This window comes from Cydia strobilella, chromosome 4 (genome assembly GCF_947568885.1).
Source record: "Cydia strobilella chromosome 4, ilCydStro3.1, whole genome shotgun sequence".
Classification (NCBI taxonomy): domain Eukaryota; kingdom Metazoa; phylum Arthropoda; class Insecta; order Lepidoptera; family Tortricidae; genus Cydia; species Cydia strobilella.
In genome coordinates this window covers 16,398,881-16,410,892 of record NC_086044.1, presented here as the reverse complement: position 1 = coordinate 16,410,892, position 12,012 = coordinate 16,398,881, and the positions used below count along the sequence as shown (strand labels likewise).

The following is a 12,012-nucleotide window of genomic DNA, read 5'->3' as shown; positions in this document are numbered from 1 at the left end:
GGCGGTCTCTCCAGTTTTGCTGCCATAGAACTCGATAGCGTTACATTGCCGGTCTGCTCCGACTTCAAGTACCTCGGTTCGCTCGTGCAGTGCGATGGCGATATTGACCGCGACGTGAAAAACCGGATTAGCACAGGATGGATGAAATGGCGACAGGTTACGGGAACCATTTGTGACGCCCGTATGCCCCTTCGGTTGAAGGGTAAAATTTATAAAACGATCATAAGACCTGTCGTCATGTATGGATCAGAGTGTTGGGCCCTAAAGGTGAAGGATGAAAAGAGATTGCATGTAGCGGAGATGAGAATGTTAAGGTGGATGTGTGGCGTGACGAGAATGGATAGGATAAGGAATGAGTATATAAGAGGAAGCCTGAAAGTTGCACCCATAACAGAAAAAGTAAGGGCAAATCGCCTAGCATGGTACGGGCATGTGATGCGGAGGGATGAAAGTCATGTGACGAGAAAGGTATTAAGAATGAATGTGGAGGGAAGTACGAGGAGAGGAAAACCGAGGAAAAGGTGGATGGACTGTGTGAAAGATGATATGAAACTAACGCAAGTGAATGATGAGATGACGGGTGACAGAGATGTATGGAAGAAAAAGACATGCTGCGCCGACCCCAAGTGAATGGGACAAGGGCAAGCGAATGATGATTATACTAAAAATCTTAATGTTTTTCAAAGGACTTAACACAAGAGCTGCTGGCAGACTTCTTTGCTCAGCCGAAATTCAACCGAGGGTTTGTCGTAGACTCATTAACGAGCTTTACATTCAACCAGCCAGCGATAGCGCTTACAACGGTTATTAAAAGCAAGCACTGCATACAGAACATACACTTGATACTGTGTCAATCTGAATTTATAAATTGGGCGCAATCATATGAAGAAGCTCAACGTGAAAATGAATTGTTAGATGAGTAAGTATTCCTTATAATTAAAGAAAATAAGTTCGCCTTTGTACATCTTATTATTTGTACCATGTTATTTTTAATATGTATATTTGTACAATAAAGAGTTTACTACTACTACTACTACTAAAATATGAAGAATTTCCGTTTTTTCCTAAATTTCAAATAAAACTATATTCGGGTAAGTCTTATATCTTGCATTTCCGATTGTCCTGAATTATGAGTGATTTTCGGAACTACCCGAATACAATTTGTATGTATACCAAATTGTACATATTTACTGTATAATTTTCTAGACCAGTGGAAAAAGTATATGAGGAGGCGGAAATAGTCGAGATCGTAAAAGGAATTGATGAAATGGATGGCGAGGATTTTGAAAAGTTAACTCCGGAATTTAGATCGCTATATGTCACCCATGGTTTGGAAACAAGAAGGAAAAAGTTTTTGGAGAAGATTGGGTATGTATACCTTTTTTTACCTGTATGTATAATTAGGTGGCAGATTTTTTTGTGACATTTATTATAATATAATTTCAATAAGAGTTAAGTATTGTTGCAAATATTTATCTTTATAAAGAAAAATAATAATTGGTTGTAAACTGAATGCATTCTTCTGCTAGGTTTGCCAAACATGAAGTAAAAACAGACGGCAGTGCTAAAGGTAAATCTAAAACATGCGCTACAAAATTAAGTAGGCAAATGGAGTAGGTAAATAAACTACAGCATCCTTGTAATATTAGTAATGATAAAAGAGCAAATTTAATTGTAACAACATTAGACTATAGTACCTTTCATATAAAATCTATATTAGGTACATGGAATTTGCTAAACAATGTTTCTATGAACAAGATAGATACTAAAGTGTTTTTTATTGCGTTATCTATTTGTAGAGTCGGCACTTCTCGTAAAAAGTTCACTTGAACAGAAAAAGACAAAAAAAGATGAAAAGGGTAAGACGCAGATTTTATTAATTATATCGAAAATTGGAATATTTAAGGATTTAAGGTACATACAAACAAAATAAAATCTGTTTAATATTCTCAAGACAGAGGCAAAATCGACAACGCATCTGTTACATAAACAAGAGGACCTAAAAAATCCAGCTGTATAATGTATACATACACACACATTACAAACATCAAGAAGAACTAGCTGGTTTTTAAATAGAATATGCATATATTATTTACATGTTTTATGACTTATTGCATAGTTTACTTCTAAATTAATACCTGTACTATGTACAAATTGTAGCTGGGAAAAATACAAGCGAATACATGGAAATGCTTGTGAAATACAACGAGTATTATAAATTTACATATGATAGCTTACTTACTATTGCCAACAATTGGTCATTCGAAGAAGGTGCTGTTGGATTCCCATTGTACGGTTTAAACGGTCAAATATTGGGTAATGCGCAGAAAAAACCAAAGACGAAGTCCGAAACACATGTCGTACTGGTATGACAATACTTTTAATATCTATTTATTTAGCAATAAACATATGTCACTGATGAGATGAGGTTTCATTATTTTCATTTCTTCTTTTTGCCGCCTCTCATATGCAATTATAGAGGGTCGGTTTTTTTGTCAGGAAGTCTTCTAGAAATCGATTTTCGCTCATGTCGTCTCGGTCATGTGTATATTTAGTATCAGTGCATTCCGTGTGATGTCCTGAACGCAAATATATGAGATAACAAGCGCGAAAGTGGTGGGGATAGTTGCTGTGACGTCATAAAGTCGGCAGTACAAAGTTTTTTACTTTTTTCTTTTAAACATACCAAACAATTTTCAATTTTCAAAGTCAACTGACTATAAATTGTGAAAATTTTGACCGTTTTCTAATAATTTATTAAACCAAGTAGTGAAAATGTTACAGTATAATACATATTTGTGATCTACTCACAAAGTTCTTTCATTTGGTACCCCACATGGTATGTTTAAAATAAATAAAATAAAACTATGAAAACGGATTATATCGCGTATATTGAATTTATAATACATCCCCAAATAAATAATAATAAATGTATGTATGTATGTATGGGGATATATTATAAATTCAATATACGCGATATAATCCGTTTTTATAGTTTTATTTCATGAGTAACTATCGCGGTGACCGAAGACAATATTAAAAGAAATAAGTAAAAAACTTTGTACTGCCGACTTTATGACATCACAGCAACTACCCCCACAACTTTCGCGCTTGTCATCTCATATATTTATGTTCAGGACATCATAATGAATGTACTGATAGTACTGACACCAAATATACCCATGTCCGCTACGACATGAGCGAAAAGTAACCTAAAGCCTGTTCGGCCACCCTACTATTATCTAGTTACAACGAGCAATAGTTATTTAGCAATAAGTCACCCGGCCGTACAGAGTCGCACCATAGAGCGTTTTCACATTGTCCGATCCGATATTGGATATAGGATCCTACATCCGTGTAGTGCGGCCGTAGGGGCGCCGGCTTTAACGGTCACGCACACTACAACAAACATTATGCCTACACATATGCACACAAACAATTTTATTATCAGTCCTACACAGCTGACGGGGGGCTCTGTCATGGCTAAATTATCGGAAGCGCCTTTCCGATATCGGATGCCGGAAGGCGCCTAAGAGGAAAACAGATTTTTTTCTGACGGAAGTAACGCTCAGTAGTGACCACACGCACAATAGGACACACGTTAAAATGCCAACATAGCGATAAACGTCATCTTCAAAGAAGTTTTACATCAATCGCGCGTAAAGATTACACGCATACATTTTTTTTTACTTTAAACGATAGCGAAAGTTTACACCTTACTTTTAGCTCCCCATAATACTGTAACTAAGCAATTGCCAGTTTTAACCTCATACAACCTTTGTTTAAGAGTCTGTTTAAACATACTAATACTACTAATGCTACTAATTGTGCATCAACGTCCTCAACTTTTGTGTAGTCTACTGAAGAGAACGAAGCTCAAAGAGGATTTCCATTAACTCTGATAATGTGTCCCTGTCTACATTACAAAGAAGCATTGGTGAACATGTTTATAAATACTCCTGCGTTTCGTGAAGCACTGAAAGATGGGGATAGCGATGACGAAGACATTCTTCAATGTTTGATGAAAAGGAAAGAATTTACAGTACTGCTACCAAAAACTATGCCTTACATTCATCACGAACTGCCCCTAAAGTGGTGCTTTTTGGACGAATTACCGGTTAGTATACATATTATTATATAGGTAATGATATTTAATTTACTATACGTGTACTATGAATACCTGTGTTGACGGGCGTGTTTCTGTTTTATAGGTCAAGAAATGTGAATGTAATCAAATTACTGACTTAAATCTTTTAGATGACACGACTCAAGATAATGTCATAAATGTCTTGTCAAAATGGCACTGTATGTGTGGTAAAAAGGTACCTAATCATAATAATTTAGTACTGCTAGTGTGGTGATCTACGATAAAGAGTTAAGCCCGCTTAATGTAATATTTTAGGTGACATCATCTTCGACTTCGACTAGTGCAGTTCCTGGTCCGCTTGCGACTCTTGAAAACTTAAGTATGGAAAAAAGTGAAGAATCATACTACCCTAGCCCACTGCCATTGCATAGCTTGAAAACTGTTCCAGGTATAACAAATAAACAATACACTACAACGATATAAACGTCCATCTACATTATATTAACAGCCAAGTTCCGTTTTGAGAATAAACATTTCTTTTTATTTAGCATCACAGCTTGAAATGCTAAGAATTATCATCATCATCATCATCATAAACCCTATTTCTACAATTTATTCTTCTGCCAAACTGCAGGACAGTTTGTTGGCAGAGGGAACTCCCTTAAAACATAGATGGGTAGACTTAGCTAATTGCCTAGTTATTTACTTATTAAGTACATACATCTTATCTTATTGCTGGTAACTTCAATTAAATTAATTAATTTAATGAATTGGTTTTTTAATTTAATGAATTGGTTTTTTAATTTAAAGAATTGGTGTCATAAATTGCACCTCTTATGCATTGGTATTGTAGTTGTAAACATGTGTTTGTGTTATATTTTAGCTTCCGCTAAACGCATAGTATTGGAGCCAGGTGATCTGGTGCGGTGCAAGTACTCCTTTAGCCCACAATGGGAAGGCCACTTCAGCGTGAAGCGGTTTGTGGAGGTCAGCGGGTGGCCGGAGTCGAGGGTTGATATTCACGTTACTGGCATTTGCGACTTGCCGAGGTGAGCTATTTATTGAATTTAGATAAAATAAGATTGATAATGATTTTGAATTAAATAAATCGGTACATTCGTTATATAGATAAATGAGGTTATTAGTATATGTGTGATTCTGATTATAAACAAAACGCAACAGCTTCTCTCATAAATGTAGAGTCCGACCGAAACCAAAGGATCGGTTTTGCTATAGTACTTAACTAGGCCTGGCCGAAAGGTTCGGTAGTTTTTTGGCATAAACATGATTTTTATGCCTAAACCGAAACATTGGTTGAACACCATTTAGGTAAATGCTAAACGGTCTCCATTTCGTTGTCATTAAAATACGTGTATAACTGTATGTTTTACAGAATAGACAGCAGACCCAAAAAAATGTTTGCAAATTTTGTTAGAAGAGCAAACTTTGAAGACAATGTATATAAAATCACCTATTTAGATGACCTTGATTTATTTGAGTTCGGACCAATTTTTGTTGGACAAAACAGGTATATAAGTACACATCTGCTTAGTACATTATTAGCATCAGTATACCCTTCTGATTATGATCTAACAACACACATAACAACATAACGAACGTTGTGTTTGCAGAATATATGAAGAAGAATACACAATCGATTTAAAGAATTCTTCATTGATCACTGCGGACATTGTAATTGAATTTGCTGAACAGACCAACGTTTTCGATTTGGACAAAACTTTTATAAGTCTCGAAGTTAGTGCAGCTACAAGGCCTGATTCGTAACGAATTTATTTGCCAAATTCAGTGATTTTTCTTTAATTATTGTCTAGCCTACTTTATATATACACTCCACCATTGAAATTGCCAGAATCACGAAATTGTTATACTAAAAACAATTTTTTAACGAATTCTCAGATGATATTTTTTTAAAGTGAACGCCGAAAATCATTCAGCGCCAAATTGCTGTCAAAAATTTGATACGTACTGACGAAACTTACATATAACTAATTTCCAACAGATTAGATTAGATTATTTCATAAAATAAATTACAGTACAACTTTGCCTAAGCCAAAATTATAAGAATTCAGATCACGATCGTCAAAAACTAAAAACTAACATGCAAGAATTCCATAAAACCATCATAATATAGTCATATATCATAATATATTTTATCTCCTAAAAAGGATCATCAGGGTACGAGTAGAATTCACAAGAAATATAAATATGAAATATGTCAATTTTTAGGGTTCCGTGCCTCAAAAGGAAAAAAACGGAACCCTTATAGGATCACTCGTGCGTCTGCCTGTCTGTCTGTCCGTCTGTCACAGCCTATTTTCTCCGAAACTACTGGACCAATTAAGTTAAAATTTGGTATACATATGTAAGTTTGTGACCCAAAGACGGTCATGTAATGTAAACAAATGAATTTTAAACAAGGGGGCCACTTTTGGGGGGTAAATAAGAAAATTAATTTTTTTTATCGCGTATATATATATCTTTACTTGAAAATAATTGTAGTATATAACTAGCCTTATGAACCGATTTTGCATGTACAACCAGCCTTAAAGTTTGTAGTCTATGATTGTTCATTATTTTAGTATGTGGGTATTTTTGCACTTTGTAATTTTTCCTCAGTCACCCGTTGACCACGAACGCTGTAAAGGGTTCGAAACGTCGGGATGTATTATAAATTCAATATACGCGATATAATCCGTTTTCATAGTTTTATTTCAAGAAAATTAAAAAATAAAGTTTTTCAAACTATATCGTGTTACATATCAAATAAAAGAGCTCATTGTGAGAATCTCAAACATATTTTTTTTTTATAATTTTAGGATAAACAATTTAGAAGTTATTCAAGAAAATAGGCAAAAAATGACCATTTCCCCCCTTTATCTCCGAAACTACTGGGTCTAACATTTTGAAAAAAATACTCAAAATAGACCTTTACCGATAGATTACAGGAAAACCTATTAGAAATGTGCAGTCAAGCGTGAGTCGGACTTAATTACTTAGTTTTTGATCTGACCCCTACGGATTTTTTTAAAGACATTAGACGAAAACACATAAAAAATACATTGTTTAAATTGTGTAATGTACGGAACCCTTGGAACGCGAGTCCAACTCGCACTTGGCCGGTTTTTTCATTATAAAGAGAAATTACCTACTTATATACTCATGTAAAAATATTTAATAACAAAAATATGTCTGTTGTAAGAGTCAATAAAATTAATTTTAAGCAAAAGTGAAATTCATAAATTCCTTAACGGGTAATAAAAGGTTTCTGTGTTTGCGCCTAAATGTTTCGTCCGACGTTTCAGATTTTAAATCAGCGGGTAGATGTTCATAGAACTTTGGTCCTATTACGCGTGGGTTCTTTGTCGCTAATGCCGTCCGATGGGGGATCGTTCTTAAACTGGGTGCTCGGCGAGATTGTATTTCGAGCGCACTCGTTTGTACGCACATATTTATATTGTCTCGCACAAACATGATCACCTCGAACAAGTACTGGGAATAATGGCTCATGATCCCCTGTGAAACAAAAATGCCTGCAAGAGTGTACTATTCACCCCGACGACCGTGCGCAGTGCTCGCTTCTGTATTATCAGCACTCTTTTGGCATCCGGGGAGTTACCCCAAATTAGACTGCCATAAGACATCAGCGAGTAAAAATGCGCAAAATAAACCTGCGCCTGTCGTCTGAGATTAAAAGTTTTAGTCTTTGCAACGCATACACAACCTGTTAACCAACATTATACCATTACTGAATGAAGTGAAAGGCAATTTCTTTGCGATTCCCATGAAAAAATGAGTATGTAGACTTGTCTCTAAATATCTGGTGTACCAGGAATTTAGTCGATGTGGTATCAGTTGCTTGGCATTGGTTACTTTTCGATAGAGAAATCTACATCAACAATCACTAAAAGAAACGGTTCGCAGATTTTGTTTAATAATACGATCTTCCAGTATTATTTTGACAATAGTTGGAGATAACCCACGATGGTTATGAGGCCATCAGCTTGCTTAAGCCAAATGCCCCCTAAATCGGGCGCAAAGACTTGATTTAACAAAGTCCCACAGTATTGACCTATTGAACGGCATGGGGTTGAATAAACGATATGCAGCAAAAATAAAAAATAAAAAAATGGTTCTGGATAGAACTCAAACCAAGAATGTGTCAAAAACACTGTCGAATGTATGATGGAGGGCATACAACAAAACTTACGACAGGAGCGGGGAGAAATGGAAAATGATGAACTTACCAATAAATATATATTTTTTAACTTTCCAATAAATTATATAAAAACAAATCTTGATTCAGCCGGTTTCGGTACCATTAATAGGGTTTTGAATTTGGCAAATTCGTTGCGGTGCAGGCCTTAGTTGGAAGCTATTTCCACGAAAAGTCTGCAACGATTTTGATAGCATATGCAGTGCAAGTGTTATTTATACGTCATAATTTATTTATTTAAAATAAAAAATTGATAGAAGTTTGACGTTTAATATAACACTTGCACTGCGTGTGCTATCAAAATGGTTGCAGACTTGTCTTGGTCCAACTCTACCTCCTTCTGAGTTGATTCCAGCAGGCGTATTATGGATGGATTTATCCACGTGATAAAATATCTGTCACTTTTTAACACCGCCCGGTGTTTTCATTGAAAGTGACGGACTTCGTTTTATCACGCTGTCACGTAGACAAGAATTACCATCATATCCGTGCTGGCTTTAGCGGAGTAACTCTGCGAGTAGCTTATTGTGCTTTCTAGATAAACATTTATTATTTTTTGTTATTTTAATTTTTACGTTAGATTTTGCTGAAACTGTAGTCTGGGTAACCAAATAGTTAGTATAAATCAACACAAAATTCATTATTCCTATTGATGATTGATTGATCGAGATCGACCCTTCGCGCCTACATTTTTCAATTTGCCTTATATTGACTGATTGGTTCGCCAAACTATAACTAACTTGTAAATCATACAACTCAAAATTCAGCCAGGCTGCCGCGGAAAGCTAACAGTCACAGCAGCTCCGTCTGAGGTAGGTGTTCATCAGAGCGTGCTACTCTTCTGCGTGAAGGACAACTCTGAGATCGTCACCGTGCTCATCCAGTGCAGCGGCGTCGTGCCAATCTTGGAAATATTGCCGTTGACTAAGAATATTGGTGAGTCTTAGTCACAAAATAATAATATCAATACAATACTCAAAGGCAAAGACTCTTGCTGTAGACATATCTACAAATTCTCAATGATTTATTCGTCTTTTCTGACAAATTATATCTTTTGATCATAGATTATGGGAAGCTTTTATTATATCGGCGAGAGGATGATAGATTTATCGTTAAAAATGATTCTATTTTGCCAATAATGTGGAAAGTGCGAAATGCTGAAGAGTTTGCAGAAGACTTCATAATTTCTCATACATCAGGGATCGTGCCCAGACATGACAACCAAGTTGTTCCAGTAACTTACATCGCGTGTAGAGTCGGTGTTATTTCACACAAGATATTGATCATAGACGTAAGTATCTTTTTATTAAGAAGTTTTTAAGTATACTTCTGAAGTTGTGAATTCTCTAGGGGACTTTATACCATGAGATTATTTGTGATCGCGCTTGGTACAGGTCGTTTCACGAAAGCTGGCACGAATGGAATGAACGAAACTTTCATTGTATAAGTGACACATGTATCGGTATACAGTCAGAGCCGCCATTTTATTGGTTAAATATATTTTTTATTTTATTTTATTAGAAGACCACCAGCTTTGACAAACAGTATAGACTTATAACTAGGATACAATCATGAAGCCAATAACAGGTCTCCCTATCAGATACAAATGAAAATAATACGGATTTGCTTAGGTACTAGATATAATAGGTATTACAAATTGTGTGTGTGTATGTGTGTTCACTCCTCCACTAGATTTTTATTAATTTATTCGCAATCGCAGTTTTAAACGATTTTTTATGAATGACTATAATGACATACACAAATAGATATTTTTATTCACTTAATCGTTAATTGACCTGTATCTATGTGTGGCGAAACACGGAACCATGAAATAATTAACGCGTTGTGCGACGATAAATCAAGCGAAGACAGCGAAGTCACATATGGCTTATTAAAATGATTATTATATTCAGATATACGACGCTGAGGGACGAGGCAACCCCATGGTGATTGACCAGCTGCAACTGTCGGCGGAATGCTACGACGTCATGGTCGAGTGTGCCTACGAGAACCCGGCCGACACCTGCCTCCACTACGGCAACGTCAAAGTTAACTCCACATACTCTAAAATGATGTTTCTACTCAATCGCGGCAAATATAACATTTACTACAAGTACGTAGGTTCACGGCTATTTGATCTTTTAGTTTATCCTTCCCTTGCGTTAGATAGGTGATAATATTTCTGGACTTCATTTATAATTATTTAAACCACCGGCTTCGGCTTTGGGTGTGAACCTTCTCAGAACCGGAATTTGGAAAAATCAGGTGTTCAATGGGAAGTAGGTAAATATTCTTTATTGCACCAAGAATACATACTGCTACTACTGAGTTTACTTATACCTAGATGAATGCTTCTCTTAAGTATACTTTTTGCTTACCCTATAAAAATAATAGACATCCATGGAGCTCACACAACCCCTTATGAATTTTATTGTTTGTATTGTTAGGTTGAAGAAAGTGAAGAATTTCCCAGAGCCGTCTCTGCTAAGATCCTTCGAGGTGGTCCAAGAATGCGGGGTCATCCCCGTGAACATGAAGTTAGTGGCCATCGAGTTCACCTGCACACCCACCACATCCATGAACCTGGTGAACGTGCCGATCTACACTTGCTCGCTGCTCGACGGCTCTAAGAAACAAGCCGTGGTTGCCAAGTTCCCTGTTTGCATCACTCTTGCATCTTTCTATAATACGTAAGTCGTGTACAATTTAAGGAAAACGGTATAAATTTAAAGTTTGCACTTGGGCTAGGTAACCTAAAAATACCCTCTTCAAGCACAAAAGTCCATCTGCCACGTATTAAAATTGTACTTCTATATTTTTGGTTCCATATAATTTTCAGATTTACTCTATTTCCACTGGGCGAGCTCAATTTCAATATTATCCCTATTGGCACTGCTATAATGAAGGACGTGATATTAAATAACACTAGTAAATGTCCAGTTACTTATGAAATTGTGCTGCCAGAGGAGTACCAAACAAGTGCCGATCTAACGGTCAAGGTAAAAGATAACAAGTAAGTGTGAGAGTAGGGTATATAATACAGTGGTAGCAAAAAATATAACTACCTATAATGGTTCATTAAGAGGTCTTCATTTTGAAATGAAAATCCTATTTTCCGAAAAAAGTGACTAGACATGTTCTTTCCGTGTACCCTTCAAATGTGATATTTTTTAACGGTTTTTTTTTAATCCATAGGTACCTACGTAAATATTTATTTGAATCCGCATCTTCCACTAATTACATAGGTATAGAGCTCCGAGGGCTCGTACTGTTTTATGTCGAAAGATCTGTGTTTTGCTACAAATTAGTCTAAAGCGTATGTGCATTTTCTAACAGGCTTAAAAACCCTCCAATGAAATGCGGCAACTTTTTAATATTGAATGAAGATAACTTGATTGCCCCTGGAACTAGTCGCACAATTCAAATGCAGTTTTACGCCAGCGGACCTGGGATGTTTAGAGAAACCATTAATTTTATAATAAGTGATACGTGTCCAGCTGAGGCTTGTGGAGTGCCACTTAGACTTGTCGGCATTGGAGCCATGCCCACTTTAGATTTTTGGAACACTGAAAACACGTTCCGAGAACATTTAATTGTGAAAAGCCTGTCGGATTATAAAGTACCAGAGGTAACTGAGATTCTATAGATTTACTAAGTAATTTAATCACTATGAATGTATGAATATTACTAA

At 36.0% G+C, this 12,012-nt stretch overlaps 1 protein-coding gene across 1 annotated transcript in view; it reads left to right on the top strand.

Moving 5' to 3' along the window:
• Positions 1–12,012, top strand: part of LOC134740686 (hydrocephalus-inducing protein homolog) — a 70,359-nt gene that overhangs the window by 32,979 nt on the left and 25,368 nt on the right. Inside the window, exons 34-50 of the mRNA XM_063673246.1 lie at positions 687–919; positions 1,207–1,368; positions 1,530–1,570; positions 1,800–1,859; positions 2,161–2,366; positions 3,857–4,117; positions 4,212–4,322; positions 4,403–4,535; positions 4,971–5,136; positions 5,481–5,615; positions 5,719–5,842; positions 9,089–9,257; positions 9,386–9,612; positions 10,235–10,434; positions 10,769–11,011; positions 11,161–11,334; positions 11,658–11,949. Of these exons, the coding sequence (XP_063529316.1) occupies positions 687–919; positions 1,207–1,368; positions 1,530–1,570; positions 1,800–1,859; positions 2,161–2,366; positions 3,857–4,117; positions 4,212–4,322; positions 4,403–4,535; positions 4,971–5,136; positions 5,481–5,615; positions 5,719–5,842; positions 9,089–9,257; positions 9,386–9,612; positions 10,235–10,434; positions 10,769–11,011; positions 11,161–11,334; positions 11,658–11,949 (2,937 nt within the window). The remainder of the gene's footprint in view (positions 1–686; positions 920–1,206; positions 1,369–1,529; positions 1,571–1,799; positions 1,860–2,160; positions 2,367–3,856; positions 4,118–4,211; positions 4,323–4,402; positions 4,536–4,970; positions 5,137–5,480; positions 5,616–5,718; positions 5,843–9,088; positions 9,258–9,385; positions 9,613–10,234; positions 10,435–10,768; positions 11,012–11,160; positions 11,335–11,657; positions 11,950–12,012) is intronic.